This window comes from Corticium candelabrum, chromosome 4 (genome assembly GCF_963422355.1).
Source record: "Corticium candelabrum chromosome 4, ooCorCand1.1, whole genome shotgun sequence".
NCBI lineage: Eukaryota > Metazoa > Porifera > Homoscleromorpha > Homosclerophorida > Plakinidae > Corticium > Corticium candelabrum.
This window is the reverse complement of record NC_085088.1, coordinates 8,507,984-8,525,203: the sequence shown is the minus strand read 5'-3', so window position 1 is coordinate 8,525,203 and position 17,220 is coordinate 8,507,984. Positions and strand designations below refer to the sequence as shown.

Sequence of the window (17,220 nt, the reverse complement as noted above, 5' to 3'; positions counted from 1 at the left end):
TGATTGAATGTGTGTGTGTGTGTGTGTGCGTGCGTGTGCGTGTGCGTGTGCGTGTGCGTGTGTGTGTGTGTGTGTGTGTGTGTGTGTGTGTGTGTGTGTGTGTGTGTGTGTGTGTGTGTGTGTGTGTGTGTGTGTGTGTGTGTGTGTGTGGTACATGTACAGTGTGTCCACGCACACGCGCTTATGAACTAATACATTTTACAACACCAAGCAACAGCCAAACAAAGTTGTTAATTACAATTGGACTCCTAATTAATAAATAAAAAACTATACGTCATCTGTAATTCAAAGTGTATAGAAAACTTAATCCAACAAATGAAGCAATTGTTTTATATATCAGCAGCAAGTTGCAGTAGACTTTTTTCATATGCTGACGTCCTCAGTTGCCCTAACCAGAGTTCTAATCGTGTTGCATCAGCTACTCTATCCAAGCCTCTGTATGTTCTTATCATAAGCCTTACAAGCGGAGGAAGCCACATCCAATGGTTTTCTCTCTCTAGGACTTTGAGTGCCATTTCACTGTACCTTGCCACTTCTTCCAACAAACCTCGTTGAAAATTGACAGCAGCCAAATAGCAACAAGTTTCCACCACAATAGGATGAGATGTTCCCAGCAGCTCACTTTGTGCTATAAATGCTTTCTGAAACAGACAGTGTGCTTGCTCATAGTTCATGGCCTTGGTCATAGCAGATGCCTGAGAGACTTCCTTGTACGAACAGAAACTTACAAATGGCTGACTCTGCCTGAGAATAATATTGCTTGTAATAGCTGCAAGATATACTTCTAACGCTTGTCTCCTCTTTTCAATGAGACTGGGACTTAAGTTTCCAAACCAAACTTTTGGTGGAAGAACTATGCCAGTCATGTGGCTGTCATGATGTTTCAATAGTGATACATGCAATGAACAAAAATCAGAGAAGCGCCGTCGAATAGCACAGTCTGACATATTGAGATCATGTCCATTATAGTTCAGTAGTATTGTGTATTCCTAAGAAGAAATAAACAAGTACGTCACATATAAAGAAGTGTATTAGAGCATCAATACAGTACTGTCAGTAGGAACGTTGTGTGTGTGTGTGTGTGTGTGTGTGTGTGTGTGTGTGTGTGTGTGTGTGTGTGTGTGTGTGTGTGTGTGTGTGCGTGTGCACGTGCGTGTGTGTGTCACTGTGTGTGTGCATGTGTGTGTGTGTGTGTGTGTGTGTGTGTGTGTGTGTGTGTGTGTGTGTCACTGTGTGTGTGCATGTGTGTGTGTGTGTGTGTGTGTGTGTGTGTGTGTGTGCATGTGTGAGTGTGTGTGTGTGTGGCAGGGTAGCATATCCGTTTAGACAGAAGCAATACAGAAGGAGGAGGAGGTGTGTGTGTAATGAAGAACTCAACAACATTGCCTAACTCAGATCAATTATCAGACCCTGTAATCAATTATTTCAATTACAAATTAAATCCTGTTGTGGCTATAACACATTTACTAATTTGTATTAGCCAACAATTTCTATTACTTCCTTTCTAACTCTGTGATTTAGCTTCCACTACTGTTCTAGCTCCCACTACTGTACTAGCTTCCACTAGGGTACTAACAAGATGCTTAACAACTATTTATTGAACACAAGATCAACAAACATGTATCTAAAACAAATTGGACTATTACAATCTTTTGTTAAGAATTACATCCTGCATAGTCTAACATCACTGTTGCACTGTTGCTAGTGTTTATCCAGATTAAGATATTGTGTTACTTAAACAAGATGATTGGCAATTTCCATTTAACAACAGTTTAACAAAATCTGACTACAGGTTGGATTAGAAAGGTTGCACTAAATGAATTCTGTAAATTATAAATTATCAAATTTCTGTAGTAAAACCACGTCACTCATAGATTCTCCCACATATAATGCTTCAAGGACAAAAACAAGGTGCAAAGTCATTAGCAAATACTCTGATTAGAATATATGCACCATGATACTTAGACCTCGCCTTTGCCTCAGTAAAATATCTTGTTCATAATGAGGCCTCAGATCAATAGATGTCATAAATACTAGTTACCCATTGAATGATTCAACAACTACTACATAACAGACTGGTAGATGCACTGACTCTGAGGTTAATGTTGCAGAAATGAAAGCACAGCCACTTGTAACATAAGTCTCCGCATGCGCTAGTACCTTAAGGTATAGGTGCACTGGTTCATAACAGTCACATATAGGCGTATGTGCTTTTATGCACATTTATATAAGATTCCTTTTAACTTTTATTCCGGTTGGTCAGTTTGGTTTTCATGTCCAAATATCCAAGCATAAAAATTTAGTTGGTCTGGCCTTAGTGGCAGCAACTTGTGCCTGTGGGCTGTAAAATTTCAATTTATAGGTGCAAGCACTTACACCTGTAGAAAATCCTTAATTTTGAGCCCGAATGGCCACCCTCGTTTAGAAGTCACAGCTGACAAAACTTGTTGAAAATAGAGGCCGCCCTCGAATTGAGGTCGCACTAATTTTAGTCTGCAAAGTTACTGGCCATGCCGATATATCACATGCTTTTGATGCTTCTGTGTCAATCTCATCCTATTACGTGCACTAGTCTATCAATTATAACATCATAGTCGTGGCATTTACAGCTAAACCTGCCAGGGTTGGCACCATCCACAGCATCCAATTATGTCAACAGAAAGAAATGTGACATTCAGGTACCAACGTGTCACAGTGTGAAGTAGAGACTTAAAATAGAGGTCGCCCTCAAACACAAGCTGCCCTCGTTTAGAGACCGCAGTGTTCTTTCCAGAAATCTTAAAAGGCAGCGCAGGATACTTCATAAAGTGGGCGTTACCCCAATGCCACGCCCAATGCTAGTCGAAACTATATTTTACAGATCAATGAGGCTCAACTGTGTTAATGTATCATCATGTGGTCTCACTCTACAAATATTTTAATAAATTTCCCAATGTAAAGCTAAAATTTATTATATTTCTACATAATCCAATATTTAATTAATTATACCAGAATCTGAAACAACAAATGATTTATTCTATTAATTAAGATAATATGCTGTTCAAGTAGTACATGCACAGCAGTGCAGAAAAACCATTAAAGCAGCTAACGAGACAAAGTGTCAGTCTCAATGATTCTACGATTTCTCCAGCTGGCCCAAACGTCACATGCTTTCTCATATGGAAACAAGTCAGGGTGTGGTCCCTCTATTGAAATCATCATAAGTTTATTTAGAATTCTATGACTGAGCCTGCTATGTAGTTCGGTTTTGATTCTTGATAACGCAGAAAACCCTCGTTCACAGTCTGCTGTCGATGTTGGCAGAACAAGTGCTATGCATGCTAGTTTCCACAGATGGGAAACATGGTTTGTAGCTTCTGTGATTCTACACTGACAAACTTGCACATCAAGGAATACCCTGACTCATTCTTGAGATCCTTACCTTATACTACAGTGGCCACAAACAACTTATATTCCAAGAGTGTACTTTCCAAACTGATAACATTACAGGCTCCGTAGTGTGCTGCCAAGTCCTGAACTTTCTCTATCAGAGACTGTGGAAGATCTGCAGATGGATTTTGAGGCATTTCTGATGGATTAAAAATGCTAAAAGCTGTGATCAGAGAAACATCGGGAAAGCGTTCATCTAAATGTCACGACACTGCAGCCAGGTAAGGCTTATACACCTCCTCTTTGAATTTTCTCATCTTGTCTTCATTATAGTGCTCAAAACCATTCTCAGACAATTTGACAATGGCAGCTGGAAGGCTCTGGAAATGGAGACTAGGTGAAGGCTCTTAAGCAGCTACTACTGCTCTTATGCCCTGCACAAGTGGCTTCGTAGCAGAAAAATTGAGATTCTTTTTCTGGAAAGCCTTGAGAGAGATGCCAGATGAAGTAGAAGATCAGAAAGCATGTACACTGATGCAACAAATTTGTATTGTTTAATGAAGGTAGCTAATCCCTTTGCTTGTGCATCACTTCTTTCTGATGCCTCCCTTTCTAAACTTGACAAGACTGAAGGTAAGCATCATCAAAGGTTATTGACTGCTTTTTCATGAGATAGCCATCGAACATCTTTGCTTGGGTGAGTTTGAGGTTAGGATCACCCAAAACTTCTTGGACAGCTGCCAATCCAGCCATTCGAAGCAGAGTTCTGATAATCACAGGGTACAGTAGTACCCTGTATGTAGGGATTGCCCCGGTTTTGGAGCGTTGTGGGGCGTGGTCATCTTTTTGCACGCTTAGAAACCAGAGTAAATGTAGACTAAAATTTCTCAAAATCAACGAAATGAAATGTTTGTATGTCGTGTACTATATCCTATTTTTGTTTTGGTCAATAATCATCTAACAACCTAGAAACAGTTGCTAGTCTCGGAGGCCCAATGCACCAATTTTGTTCTTCTTCTTCTTCTTCTCCACGGATATCTCATTTTGTACGTTACATACAGCTGTAAAACTTGAGAAAACACTTTAGAATTACCCGAACTCTATTCTTTTGGTGGCTAGAGAAACCGAAATCAACGTTAATTAAAATTTGTGTTTCTTTCAAGCAGATTTGATTTAACGACCATCATCAATGCTATTACAGTTCGGGCCAATCACGGAGCAGTATTTGCGATTGCTTGTCCATGGCAACCAGGGACAATGGACGAAGAGCCAATCAGATAGGCCAAACACGTTTATGAAAGAGTCTATCACCAAAACTGTGTAATTCGATCGTGTTTGCCATTGTCCGGTCTAGTCTGAAATTGTTTGCGATCTGTGTCGCACACAGGAACAAAATTGACAAATAATTACACACACATAGCAATTTATACGGGAACCCAACATTTGCAACGCATATCCCGTATGTGATAATCTTTGGCTTTGTAGGCCAAGATCCCAGTCTTGACAGAACTTTAGTATCGCATTAGTTATTGTCTGAGCTTTGCCATCAAACAAGTCAACTAAATCTAGAAAAGCTACCTTGGCTGACCATTGTACATATTTTGGCAGTAGACAATTAATTGCTTCGTACCGGAAATGTCTGTTGCAAGAATAACAGTGGAACCAAAGGGTCTCCCTGTTGAACACCGGCTAAGGATATAAGACGGCAGTTTCCAAATCAAAGCTCACCAATTATGTGATAGCACCAGAGAACCCAAGAATAGAGTTCAGAAGTTCTCTTTGTAATCGATTTAGAAATGAGTGTCGGTCGCAAGTGTTGAAGGCATTAGCCATGTCTATTTTAAGCCAGCACAAATTGGGATTGTTATCATTAGTATTGATGAAGTATCTGAGGGCATGTATTACAGCTTCTAAACCTCCAGAAACTCCAACTCCAACTTGCTTATAGGGAAGGAAAATAGTAGGTAGCTTTGAACGAACAGCAGCACAACAAACACAACTAATAAGATGACGCAGTGTCTCACCAACCGCTATCGGCCTGATCCCTTCTTGACCCTGCTTCTTATACAAAGCTGTTAGGGGTGCTCCCGTAAGCCATGACGTGACACGCCTATCCATTTTACCAGAAAGAGCCATGGAAATGCAACGAGTCAAGCCCTCAAGGCAATCCTGCGCTGATGGAGCTGTGGTTCCCACGATTGCATCTAGCAGGTGCTGTGGGCGTAGTTTGGAATATCCAGGACTTGAGGCTCGCGAAATTTCTTGAGAATTTCTAAGACAAAATCAGAGTCGGGACACAGAGAAGCAGTCAGTGGATCAGTCCATTCTGGTAGCTGGTGACTTGGATGACGACGACGAAGTTCCTCCAGGGCCTTGGTATTATCTTCTTGTGCGCAACCTTGAGAGTTCAGTGATCTTATGGCATCACGGAAGCATCCCTCCCTGGCAAGAAATAGAGCTCTTTTGGTATTTAGTTGACGTTGTGAAATTCTTCTGCCATTGCTTTGTTGACTGGCGTCAAGTCTAGCCTCTCTCCACAGTGTTATAAAATCTCCTGCCTGCCCCTGACATAAGCGACGGGACAAGGTGGCACTCACAACATATCTCTTCTTCTTACCTCCTCGTGGTGGAGACCGTAAACTGCTTTAGCAAAAAGGAACAAACGAGCAAATCCCCATAGACCTTCCTGACCAGGATAATTGAACTCAGAGAAGAGGACTTCTGCAAAGAGAGGGCGAACACTACAGGGAATATGACATACAGCGTTTACTGGTAAACGGATAATTTCATCCATCAGAGATTGAAAGATGACAGCCTCATTATCGACTGAGCGGCTTCTTTGTACGGCTGCTCTGACTCCTTCTATAGCCAGGTCACTAGTGGCAACATGAATTCTACTGATTGGCTCGACAACAAATCGCCTACTGCTATTGGAAGAAGAAACATGACTGATGCCACTGTTTGGAGAAGATTCGTCAATTCTGCTTAGGCTCAACCGATCATTCTTATTAGTCTCCGGCCATGACGATTGGCATGAGTCGACCATCAAACCATGACATCTAGGTTGACCACGCCCCAGTGAGCGACGACATGTACTGAAGCATTTTTCATACAGGAAGCCACATTCTGAACAAACACTACAATCATGGGATGAAATAAAGTCTGCATCCGGGAATTTGCACCGAGTGATGTGATTTGAATTGATGTGCTGAAACAGGGCTCCAGAATCCCTCGAGATGAAGCAGCATAGTGGACAACAACGAGAACCACTGATATGAAATGAATCAGTTGAGAAAGAGGAAGAATCAGACGATTCGTCCTGGTTTTGTGACGTGGCCGACATGACAGAGCTCATCCCTCAGCTCAAGTTCCAGTGACTTCTTAAAAACTCACACGTTTGCGATGGGACAATGAGAAGCACTCCACAGAAGCAGAAAGCAAAAACTAAGTCGGAACACAATCGCACCATGTGCCACCATTGCTCATCCGGGACACAAACACACACACACACACACACACACACACACACACACACACACACACACACACACACACACACACACACACACACACACACACAATATATATATATATATAGACTTGGACAAAATTATAGGGACACCCTGCTGTGGGTATGTAGTAACACAATAATTAGGTCGCAATTTACCAACTATCAATATTGTTAAGAACTTAATAGTTACCGCGTTGATTGTTAGGTTTCTTGAGAATACTGTAGACCCTAAATTGTTTTCTTTACGTTTCGCATTGCGGAAAACGAGACCTAAAAGTGTATGATGTCATGACTGTGTAAGCGTCGTAAGTTAGACTCTCTCTGATTTCGTTTAGTGGCTTTTAAAAAAGCCGGTTTTAATAACGCAAAGGAAAATTGAAGCCCTTCACCAGTTCCTCAGTACCGAGTGTTCTCGCCTCTCGCCCTCCTGATTGCGTCCAAATGTCGCGGAACACTTTCTGCCAAGTTCCGGACACGCGTGGCTGGAATCTGCTGCCACGCCTCTTGTAGAGCATTCCAGAGCTCAGCTGCAGTTCTCGGTTTGTGACGGTTGGCAGCAGTTTTGAGTTCATGCTACAACTTCTCGATTGAATTCGCATCAGGCGAGTTTGGCGGCCAGTCCAACAGTGTGACGTCATGCTGGCGTAGCCATTGTCTTGTTGACCGAGACGTGTGGATTGGCACGTTGTCCTGCTGGAAGACAAAGTCGTCTCCTATCAGTACCGCTGCGTCTGTAAGCATGTGCTTCTCCAGAACCTGTTGGTACGCCGTGCTGTTCAAACAACCTTCCAGTTTCACCAGAGACCCCACACCATGCCAACACATCGATCCCCACACCATCACACTAGCCGCGTGCTGGACCGTACAATCACAACATTCAGGGAGAAATTCCTCACCTTTGCGACGCCAAACGTACAGAGCACCATCGTTTCCTATGCTGACTTTTGACTCATCTGTAAAAAGAACAGATTTACAGTCATCCAAAGTCCATTGTGTGTGAGTGGTTGCCCATCCCAGTCGCAAACGCCGATGGTTTTCTGTTAGCAGTGGTTTTTTCTAGGCCTCCAAGCGTTTACTCCTGTCTCACTGAGACGACGACGGACTGTTCTACTTGACACCTCTTGCTGGTTTCATCAGCCAGCTGATACGAGAGCAGTCGTGATGGTGCTCTGCGGTTCTGCAGTGCCATTCTCTTCAGTCGATGATCTTCCCGGATTGTCGTTGCCTTCCCACGTCCAGGTCGTTTCTCATAATCGCTGCTGCCATGGGAAAGCCGTTGCAGGCACTGATGAACCGAATTCCTGGAGCGGCGGACAAAAGCTGTGATCTGACGCACAGAATGGCCAACTGAGTGAAGGGCTTCAATTTTCCCTCGCGTTTTTGGACTCAACTGTTTGCCTTGAGGCATCGCTGCAACTCGTGAAATATCGTACGGAACAAGACTCTGCAACTGCGTGCAGCTGAACGTTCAGGCTAACTTATCGCGTAAGTTTGGCGGTCTCAAGGGCAGCGGTTTTAGTGCAGCTGACATTTTGGCGGTATCAGTTTGAGATTTTGCTACCTAAAACGTGGACCAGAAGTGGCATGTCAATGTCCTTTTGTTGCTATAACTTTTTTAGTTTTTGTCTTAGCAGGATTTCTTTGTAATTAATTAGTGTCGCATGATTTTTGAATACGTTGAAGTTTGTTTTATTGATTAAAATGGCAAAACAATTCAAATTGTGATGACATGCGCGAAATCAATGCGCAAAAACAGATGATTCGCCTTTTTTTCATAATGTTGATAAGAGGACCCACAAAATTGCTTTCACTCTCTAATACAGAGCATTCTTAGACTGTATGCCAAGAATGAGAATCCAAGAGCGATGAACGTGTACAAAGACAAGAAAGGTAGGAATGGCCGTCTTCCTTCTTCAAAGCAAACTAGATGCACAGTAGGTAGTAAGTACAGCTGCAGTCTTGAACTCGAGCTATGTTACATACTAACAATGGTGCAAGCCATGAAATAAGAAATTCGAAAAACATTTGGTTTTGCTAGAGAAAAGTTCAGTGCCAAAGTTAGACTAGACACAAAAATGCCAGGTGTCCCTATAATTTTGTTCAAGTCTGTATATATATATATATATATATATATATATGTTCGATCACTTTTGCTCTCATATTAGTTCCTTTTAGTTCTGTGGCCAATAATTGCAACTGCTGATGTAGACTTTGCACCTCTGCACCACAGCTAGCAATAAAATACCCTACATCCAAATTCTGATTGGGATCACTTCCACAATGAAATCACCTCTAACTTGGGCCAAGACCAACCTCTGATAAACATTTCATCAAAATCCATCCAGAAATTTTTCCAAATAATCCTGCTAACCAAGAAAAAACAAACAAAACAAACATAAAAAACCTCCTTGGCAGAGGTAACTAATAGCCTTTCACACAAGCTCCTTTCAAAACCTAGCCAAGCCAAGCTAACCTGTGCCAGAGAGCTGAGCCAGCCCCCTTCACACAACATTCAGAAAAAGTGAGCCAGCTCACTTAGTGTGTCTCTTGCTAGCAAAGAACAATCATGTGTACATCAGAAATGCTCAAGCTACACGGCGTGAGAAAGTTTGGCTACATGAGCATCTTGCAGGAGTGAGGCTCTGGCTATGCAAGACTACACTTTGGCAATTGTTTGCTGTTCACACGATGAATGCGAGCCGAGTCGAGCCAAGCCAACCGTGCTGGCACAGCAGTTTGAGGTGGGCCATTCCAGTACGGCTCGGCTTGACCCACGTTCACACATTTCTAAAGTGAGCCGGGCCATGGTGACTCGTTTTAGTCCAGTTACAACTGCTAGTGTGAACGGGCTACAAGAGACTTTACTATACGCCAACAATTAACCCTTGTATCACTTGTATCGTAAATTTCAGACACTCCAGTTTTCCTTCAATTTTATGTGTCATAAACACAATACAACGACGGATTCTTAACTACAATTGACAACTATCAAACTATTCGAGAATGAAATCTAACAGTTAACAAAATTTAATGAAAACAACAAATCCAATATTAATTAATTGTACTTACTACATAATGCTTGATGTCGCCGACGATGGCTGCTCCTACGATTTTGGGAGCAAAGTGAAGTGGTATTGCGTCAGCAGTGCGGTCGACAATATGGAATTCTACATGTACATGACATCATATTCACTTCCTGTTTTGTCGTAATTATTGTTCGATCCCTACCTTCGACATGTTTATTGCCACCATCTGGCTCTTCGCCTTGTTCAAACGAATGCAACCCATTCAGAGAGCAGGATGAGGATGACCGACCGCTCCTAGTCGACTGTTCTTCGTCTGTATTATTATCCGATGGGTCGCAATGAAATGATAACCTTCCATACGCCGGAAAACTAGGTCCATCATCTTCTAATAAATCGTCAACTTCGGTAGCGTTTTCTGCAGTCATTGGAGAGCTCCCAAGGTCTGAACTTCTCGCATTTGCAAATAAAGCAAGTACAGTACGGGGAACAAAGTCTGTATAATCACGTGATTTTAGCATGGCGAGTAAGTTTGCTCGTCTGTTCGGTCGCAGTAAAGGAGTCGTGATCGGCATGATTCATGTAGACGCTTTGCCTGGTAGCTATTTAATTTAGCAATTAAACGGTCGAGGGTCTTTTGGACGATGTTGTAGGATGTTGCTTACTTGTGTCTAGGAACTCCAAAGAACTCATTACCAATATCTGCAATTATCAACAAAGCTGTTGAAGAAGCAAAGACATATAGGAGAGCTGGAGTGGTACGTACTGATGCTTGCCTTCGAGATTTTGTGTAGGGAAATAAGTAGATTCTAGTAGATCTAGAGAAATCAAAGGTAAATAAATGTTCTTGTTTGATGAAATAATTTATTTACTGAAACTTAACAACATGATTATGGCGTTAGGAAAGGTAGGCAAATGGTTTGTTTCAATTGACGTGTTAGGACGTTCTTATTTGATGAAATTAATTGCACAGAGTCAGTACAACTGCATTGTAGATTGATGAATCACATTGCAGCAGTTGCTTGATGCTGGCTTAAAGTTTTTGAGAAGTTTGATGTCACGAAGTTAGATGTGACTTAATTAATTAATCATTTTTTGTAATGATTTACCTCAAAATTCTTGTTAATGCTGATACATATAGCTAGCAGCAGATAATACGCAGTCCAATTGGGATAGCGAGTGTCCACACTGCACTTTGAAAATGATATCTCCACCTCTCTTCAATATCACATGACTGATATATTTTAGGATCGCGGCTGTGTGTGTGTGTGTGTGTGTGTGTGTGTGCGTGTGTGTGTGTGTGTGTGTGTGTGTGTGTGTGTGTGTGTGTGTGTGTGTGTGTGTGTTAGCATGTGTTTGCTAGTGGAAAACGTTAATACATTGATGTAAGGCAATTTAGCGAGAACAAAAAAGTGATGTTCCGACTACACTCGTAGCTCACGTGAAGGAAATGCTCACTGACTTCATATGTGGATTCAACCTATCATAATCAATGTGCATCGAGTCCACATCTCAATGTTTATTACGATCAGATCATGATCGCTTCAAACGTAGACTAGGTGTGGATGCGATGTTTGCAGTCGGATTACGATCCAGTTACCAGTGTAGACAAAGCTTATGTCTATCACTATGAGTATGGGACTATTATTAGTTTGGTTTTGAATATTTGAAAGCTACGAGTCATAGGAATGGGACTTCGAAGAAGTTATGTGACTTGCGAGAAGTGGTATATACTAACGAGGTTCTATTTGCCCCAAGTCTTTGTGGCTGGCTATGTATGTATGTCAAAAAATGACCATATATGGGTGTCACGAAGCAGGAATTTATGGTGTGCAAGCGAGTGACCAATCATGACGCACTATTCTCTTGTGTCACACGCGGTAACGAAAGACAATGGCTGGGCAGCCAGTCACTAGGCACTGTTCGGCATGAGAGAACGTTTTGCCAGAAACACATCATGTAATGCTCTAATCAATAGAATGACACCAAAAGAACACGAAACCTGGTGAAATATATACCGCTTCAGTCAAAACCATGCTATGACTACTCTCAAGTCCCGTATTGGGCAGAACGACATATCCGTCTTCCACACTTGGTTCTTTTGACCGTATCTCTTGCCTCCACATCCACGTTGACACAAGGTAACCCACACAATGTCCATTATGCCCATCTTCATTGTCAAGCTTTTGTCTTCCCATGACCCATCCAAGACGTGACATCCAAGAGGTCATTATGGCATTTTGAAAGCCTTTGTAGTGAGACATCCACTTCCTCATCAGTAGGATCACTTACAGGTTTGATAATAGCATTGGTCTGTGTAGTAGATTGTACTCTGTATGGGCTTCTAAATGCACGATCCAATGTAAACTTTGGTTCCACCTTGAGCTAACAATGTCACCTTCCTGGATAGCAAAGTCTTTTGCTTTCTTGTCATACTGGCACTTTTGGTGATCGGTGCCCGATTTATCATCTTGTGGGCCACACTACGAGCCTTCTTTATGTTCTTTCACAATTATTTGGCATAATCTGTGGCTGCCACTGCAGGAATAGTACATGGGTGATAGAAGTACAGGCTTGTGGGAACTGTGGGTCTCTTCCATACACTAGCATGAATGGTGTCTCCCTAGTAGATGTTTGTGGAGCTGTTCGATATGCAATAAGAATAGGACCTAGTAACTCGTCCCAGCCTTTACCCCCTTTATAGACTGCCTTGGATAGCATCTGCTTCAACGTTCGATTCAGTCTTTCTACAAGTCCATCAGTCCGAAGATGTCCACCTGATGTTGGTAATTGTTTAATTCCTAGTATCTGTGCTGTTTTTGAAACACATCTGAAAGAAACTCTGCTGCACGATCATGAAAATAATCTTGGCCGGTACACCATGCCTCCATACCAAATCAGCTAGGCAACAAGCTACTGTCTGTGCTGTCCTATCAGACACTGGATACACCTCTGGCCATTTCGACAAATAATCTTGAAACACCAAGGCATAACGATTTCCATAACGACTCACATCCATCTTCTTAAAGTCCATGCCAATACACTCAAATGGCCTACCAACAGGATTGTTTTTCGGTGGTGGGTAATCTATTCTTCGTAGCCGTTGCACAGATGCACAGACTATACAACTCTCACACTTGCAATACACATCTGCTCTCATGCCAGGGCAGTAGTACATCAAACTAAGTTTTGATAGCAGCTTCTTAGCTGCAAAGTGTTTTACAAACACTGACTCGTGGTTTTCATCAAGCACCTGCTGTCGCAGGTGTTGTGGCACAACCAACCACCTCCTCCCTGAAACATCGGCTGCCTCAAAGTACAGTACTCCATTAACCTGGTAGTATCCTTTATGTCCTTGACTAAGTACTCGGTCCTTATCATGTGGGTCAATGGAGAGCTCCTTACAATCCAGATAGGTTATCAGTTGGTTTATGTCTTCATCGTTCTTCTGTTGTTTCTGTGCAATCCCCAGCTCTGTATCACTCTTGTGACTTTCACAAATAAAGAACACTTCACCCTTGCTGGGAAATCGTGATAAATCATCAGCCACAGTGTTTGTATGACCTGGCTTATACTGCAAACGTAACTTGGGCAAGAATCTTGAAAGCCTCAAATACCAGCGTGCTAAAAGTCCCCTTGTCCGACTCTCCAAGTGTGTCAGAAAAGCCGAGACAAGTGCCTGGTGATCCATGTATACTGTGACTTGATTTCCCAACAAATAAACCTCGAAATGTTCTACCGCATAAACAAGAGCTGCAACCTCTGACTCAGTTGGAGCATATTTCCTTTCAGCTGGATTTGTCTGATGACTTGCATATGCAATTGGACATTTCTCTCCATCATCCCCAACCTGCTCAAGAAGTGCTCCAAACCCCATCTGTCCATAGGAAATATTCCTTTGACAAATCCGGTGGATGAAGGAGAGGTGCAGAAGACAACAACTGCTTAAGTTCAATGAAAGCCTGCTTACACTCCAAGCTCCATTCAAGAATCACTGGCTTGCCAGTGGCTTTTCCTTTCCTGGTCAAGGCCGTAAGAGGTCTTGCTTAGACTGCCATGTTTGGTACGTGTCTCCTATAGAAATTCACCATACCCAGAAAACTTTGAACATCCTTAACACGTTTTGGACGTGGGAAGTTCTGTATTGCCTCTACCATTTTGAAATTGGGCCGAAGGGTCCATGACCCTTCCGGCCATTTCAATTTTCAATTTTTCAATTTTTAGTTTCATTTTTAATGTTTTATTTTTCAATTTTTTGTCAAAGCTTTTTAATTATTTTGCTCAAAAAAATTAATTTGGCGAGTAAATTTTAATTTTTCATTTTTCACATTTTCATTCTTCGGTTTTGACTTTTTATTTTTTATTTTTTATTTTTCATTTTTCTATTTTCAAGTTTCTATTTTGATTATATTTGGTTGAGTTGAATGTCAAAAGAATTGAAAGCGGAAAGAACAAAAAATGAACGCAGCAAGAACGAAAAATGAAACAGCCTTGTGTGAATTACACAGCAGGGAGTCTTGTGGAACGCGTGCCCTAGTCATAGCTCAACCCAGTAGGGGATCGTTTTTCATTCCAATGTGTGCTGCTTCATGATTGGAAGGGGCGGAGTGGTTCTTTGACGACTTCCGCTCTCCTATATATCACTCTCTTGCAATTTCCGCTCTAATAACGAGAAGGAAATCTCCTTCTCCCCCAAAAAATAATCAATTTCAGGTGTGAGCAGCCATTGCTGATGAGCACAGTACGTATATGCATGGTATATGAATTTATCTATTACCACATATAATTATAACAACAGTCTAGCTAAATCTAAAACTCAACAAATTTAGTAACTATACTGAAACTCGTTCAAACTCTTTTAGACTACTCTAAATTAACTACCATTTATCGCAGTACACAGCAACTAAAAACAAAGATGCGTGGTTTGCTGTTCTACACACACGTGCGTACTTGCCTCCATCAATTCGCTCAATCACCTCGGGTCTTGAATCTTGAGCTTCTGCCCTTGCGGATGGCTCTCTTGTCACTGCAGACTTGCGTAAGCCGGACGACGTCGTGTGCTGGCAAAAGCACCTCGGGTAGCTCATGCAGACTCGGTTGATTCTGAGCCGTCATGATCACACCGTTGCTGTGAACAAGGCTACTACCCAATACATGGGAAGACTGGCAGAAACGACAGCGAAGCTTCTCCAGTGCTAAATATGCCATCTCTTTACAAGACCTCCGGCAAACATCACAACCTGGTGTCGGCAGCTGTGGCTTGGGCAGTGCGTAGAGCGGTTGCAAGTTACAAGTGGCCGACATTGCCCTCTGTCTCTAGATCTGCAATACAACATAAGATGACAGTCCACTCTGCGTGACTCTCCGTAGCTTGGACGAATTGACAGAGCTGGGCAAGCAAGTAAGTCATGTATTGCATGGGTAGTAGCCTCATTTACAGCAACGGTGATCGTGACGGCGCAAAGTCAATCGAGTCTGCCCGAGGCACTTGGCCATCACACGACGTCGTCCGGTTTACGCGGTCTACAGTGACAAGAGAGCTATCCGCAAGGACAGAAGCTCAAGAATCAAGTCCCGAGGTGATCGAGCGAATTGATGGCGGCACGTATGCGTGCATGTGTAGAACAGCAAACCGCGCATTTGTTTTTAGTTGCTGTGTACTGCATGTATAAATGGTAGTTAATCTAGAGTAGCGTAAAAGAGTTTGAACGAGTGTCAGTATAGTTACTAAATTTGTTGAGTTTTAGATTTAGTTAGACTGTTGTTAGAAGTATATGTGGTAATAGATAAATTCATATACCATTCATATGTAGTGTGTTCATCAGCAATGGCTGCTCGCACCTGAGATTGACTATTTTTTGGAGGAGAGGGAGGTTTCCTTGTTATTAGAGCAGAAATTGCAAGAGAGTCTAGGATCGTCCTAGAGCGGAAGTCGTCTCCACCCCTTCCAATCACTCAGCAGCACGCATTGGAATGAAAAACGATCCCCTACTGCGTTGAGCTACATATGTATGACTAGGGCATGCGTTCCACCAGACTCCCTGCTGTGTACTTCGCACAAGGCTGTTTCATTTTTTGTTCTTGCTGCGTTCAATTTTTGTTCTTACCGCGTTCAATTCTTTTGACATTCAACTCAGCGATGGCCAACCAAATATAATCAAAAATAGAAACTTGAAAATATGAAAAATGAAAATAGAAATTTGCTAGCTGAATTAATGTTTTTTCAGTAAAATAATTGCAAACCTTTGCAAAAAATGAAAATGAAAATTGAAATTTGAAAATTGAAAATTAAAATTTGAAATTTAAAAATTGAAATGGCCGGAAGAGTCACGGACCTAGCTAGATGATGCTAGCAAACGTTTCAATCAATTTCAACTCAACTATATAGCTATAATTCGGCTAGAAGTTACTCCCAATGATTATTGCTTCATAGCTTTCATTTGAAGCTATGCTCGACGGAGGTTCACAGTCAAAGAAGTCACATGACTTACGAGGAGCCGTATACGAACAGGGTTCTATTTTCCCCAAATGTCTGTAGATGGTTGGCTGGCTGGCTTACTCATGTCAAAAAATGACCACATTTGGGTGTTATGCTTCAGGAATGTATAGTATGCAAGCAGTGACCAATCATGACGCATTATTCTCTTTTGTGTCGCATGCGGCAAAGTCAGACAATGGCGCGGGCAGCCAATCACTACACGCTGTTTGGCATGAGAGAAAATTTAGCCAGAAAGTCATCAATTTTGATCACAAACAAACAGAAACGTTGTGTTTCAAGTAACGCTGCCTGGAAATCTATGAGCATCCGATCTTGCTGCCGTAGTACGCACAAACGTGAAGCATAATGCGCGCGTACAGGACTTTGTTGCTAATGCGAGTTGCCAACTAGCCTAATGCAAGTCGCCAACTACGAATATAGTAGATATTGTAATTATGTAAATTGATACAATATTTATTTAGATACACAATTTAGACTGTAAAAGTGATAGACAAAGACACGCTGCAGACTCTATACCTATAGCATTGGAGATAATTGGAAATCTGACTGAATCCTAGAGTAGCAATTTCTTTATGTTGTAAGTTACGTTTGGGTGATGAATGCTTAGGAACTGTATGTTGTGGGTAGGAATAATACATTTCCACAGTATAGGATCTTTACAGTAGTAGATGTATCTATTGTCTAGACGATAGCAAACGTTTCAATCAACTTGACTCCAGGTAGAAGCTATTCCCAATGAGTACTGCTTCCTAGCTTTCATTTGAAGCGACACTCAACGAAGGTTCATGTATTACTACTATACTACATTATCAAAACCA

At 41.9% G+C, this 17,220-nt stretch overlaps 1 protein-coding gene across 1 annotated transcript; it reads right to left on the bottom strand.

The window, feature by feature from the left end:
• Window positions 1-211: 211 nt before the first annotated feature.
• LOC134178666 (uncharacterized) lies at window positions 212-10,378 on the bottom strand. Its single transcript, XM_062645550.1, has 3 exons — window positions 10,109-10,378; window positions 9,950-10,047; window positions 212-989 (listed from the first exon to the last, which is right to left on the bottom strand). Exons 1-3 carry the CDS (start codon window positions 10,329-10,331, stop codon window positions 330-332), a joined length of 981 nt encoding a protein of 326 aa, XP_062501534.1. The 5' UTR covers window positions 10,332-10,378; the 3' UTR covers window positions 212-329.
• Window positions 10,379-17,220: the final 6,842 nt, after the last annotated feature.

Coding starts and splice junctions, on each gene's coding strand:
- LOC134178666 (XM_062645550.1), bottom strand. CDS start 10,331: ATGACTGCAGAAAACGCTACCGAAGTTGACGATTTATTAGAAGATGAT. Junction 10,048..10,108: donor TGGCAATAAACATGTCGAAG/GTAGGGATCGAA, acceptor ATGTACATGTAG/AATTCCATATTGTCGACCGC. Junction 990..9,949: donor GCGACATCAAGCATTATGTA/GTAAGTACAATT, acceptor ATTTCTTCTTAG/GAATACACAATACTACTGAA.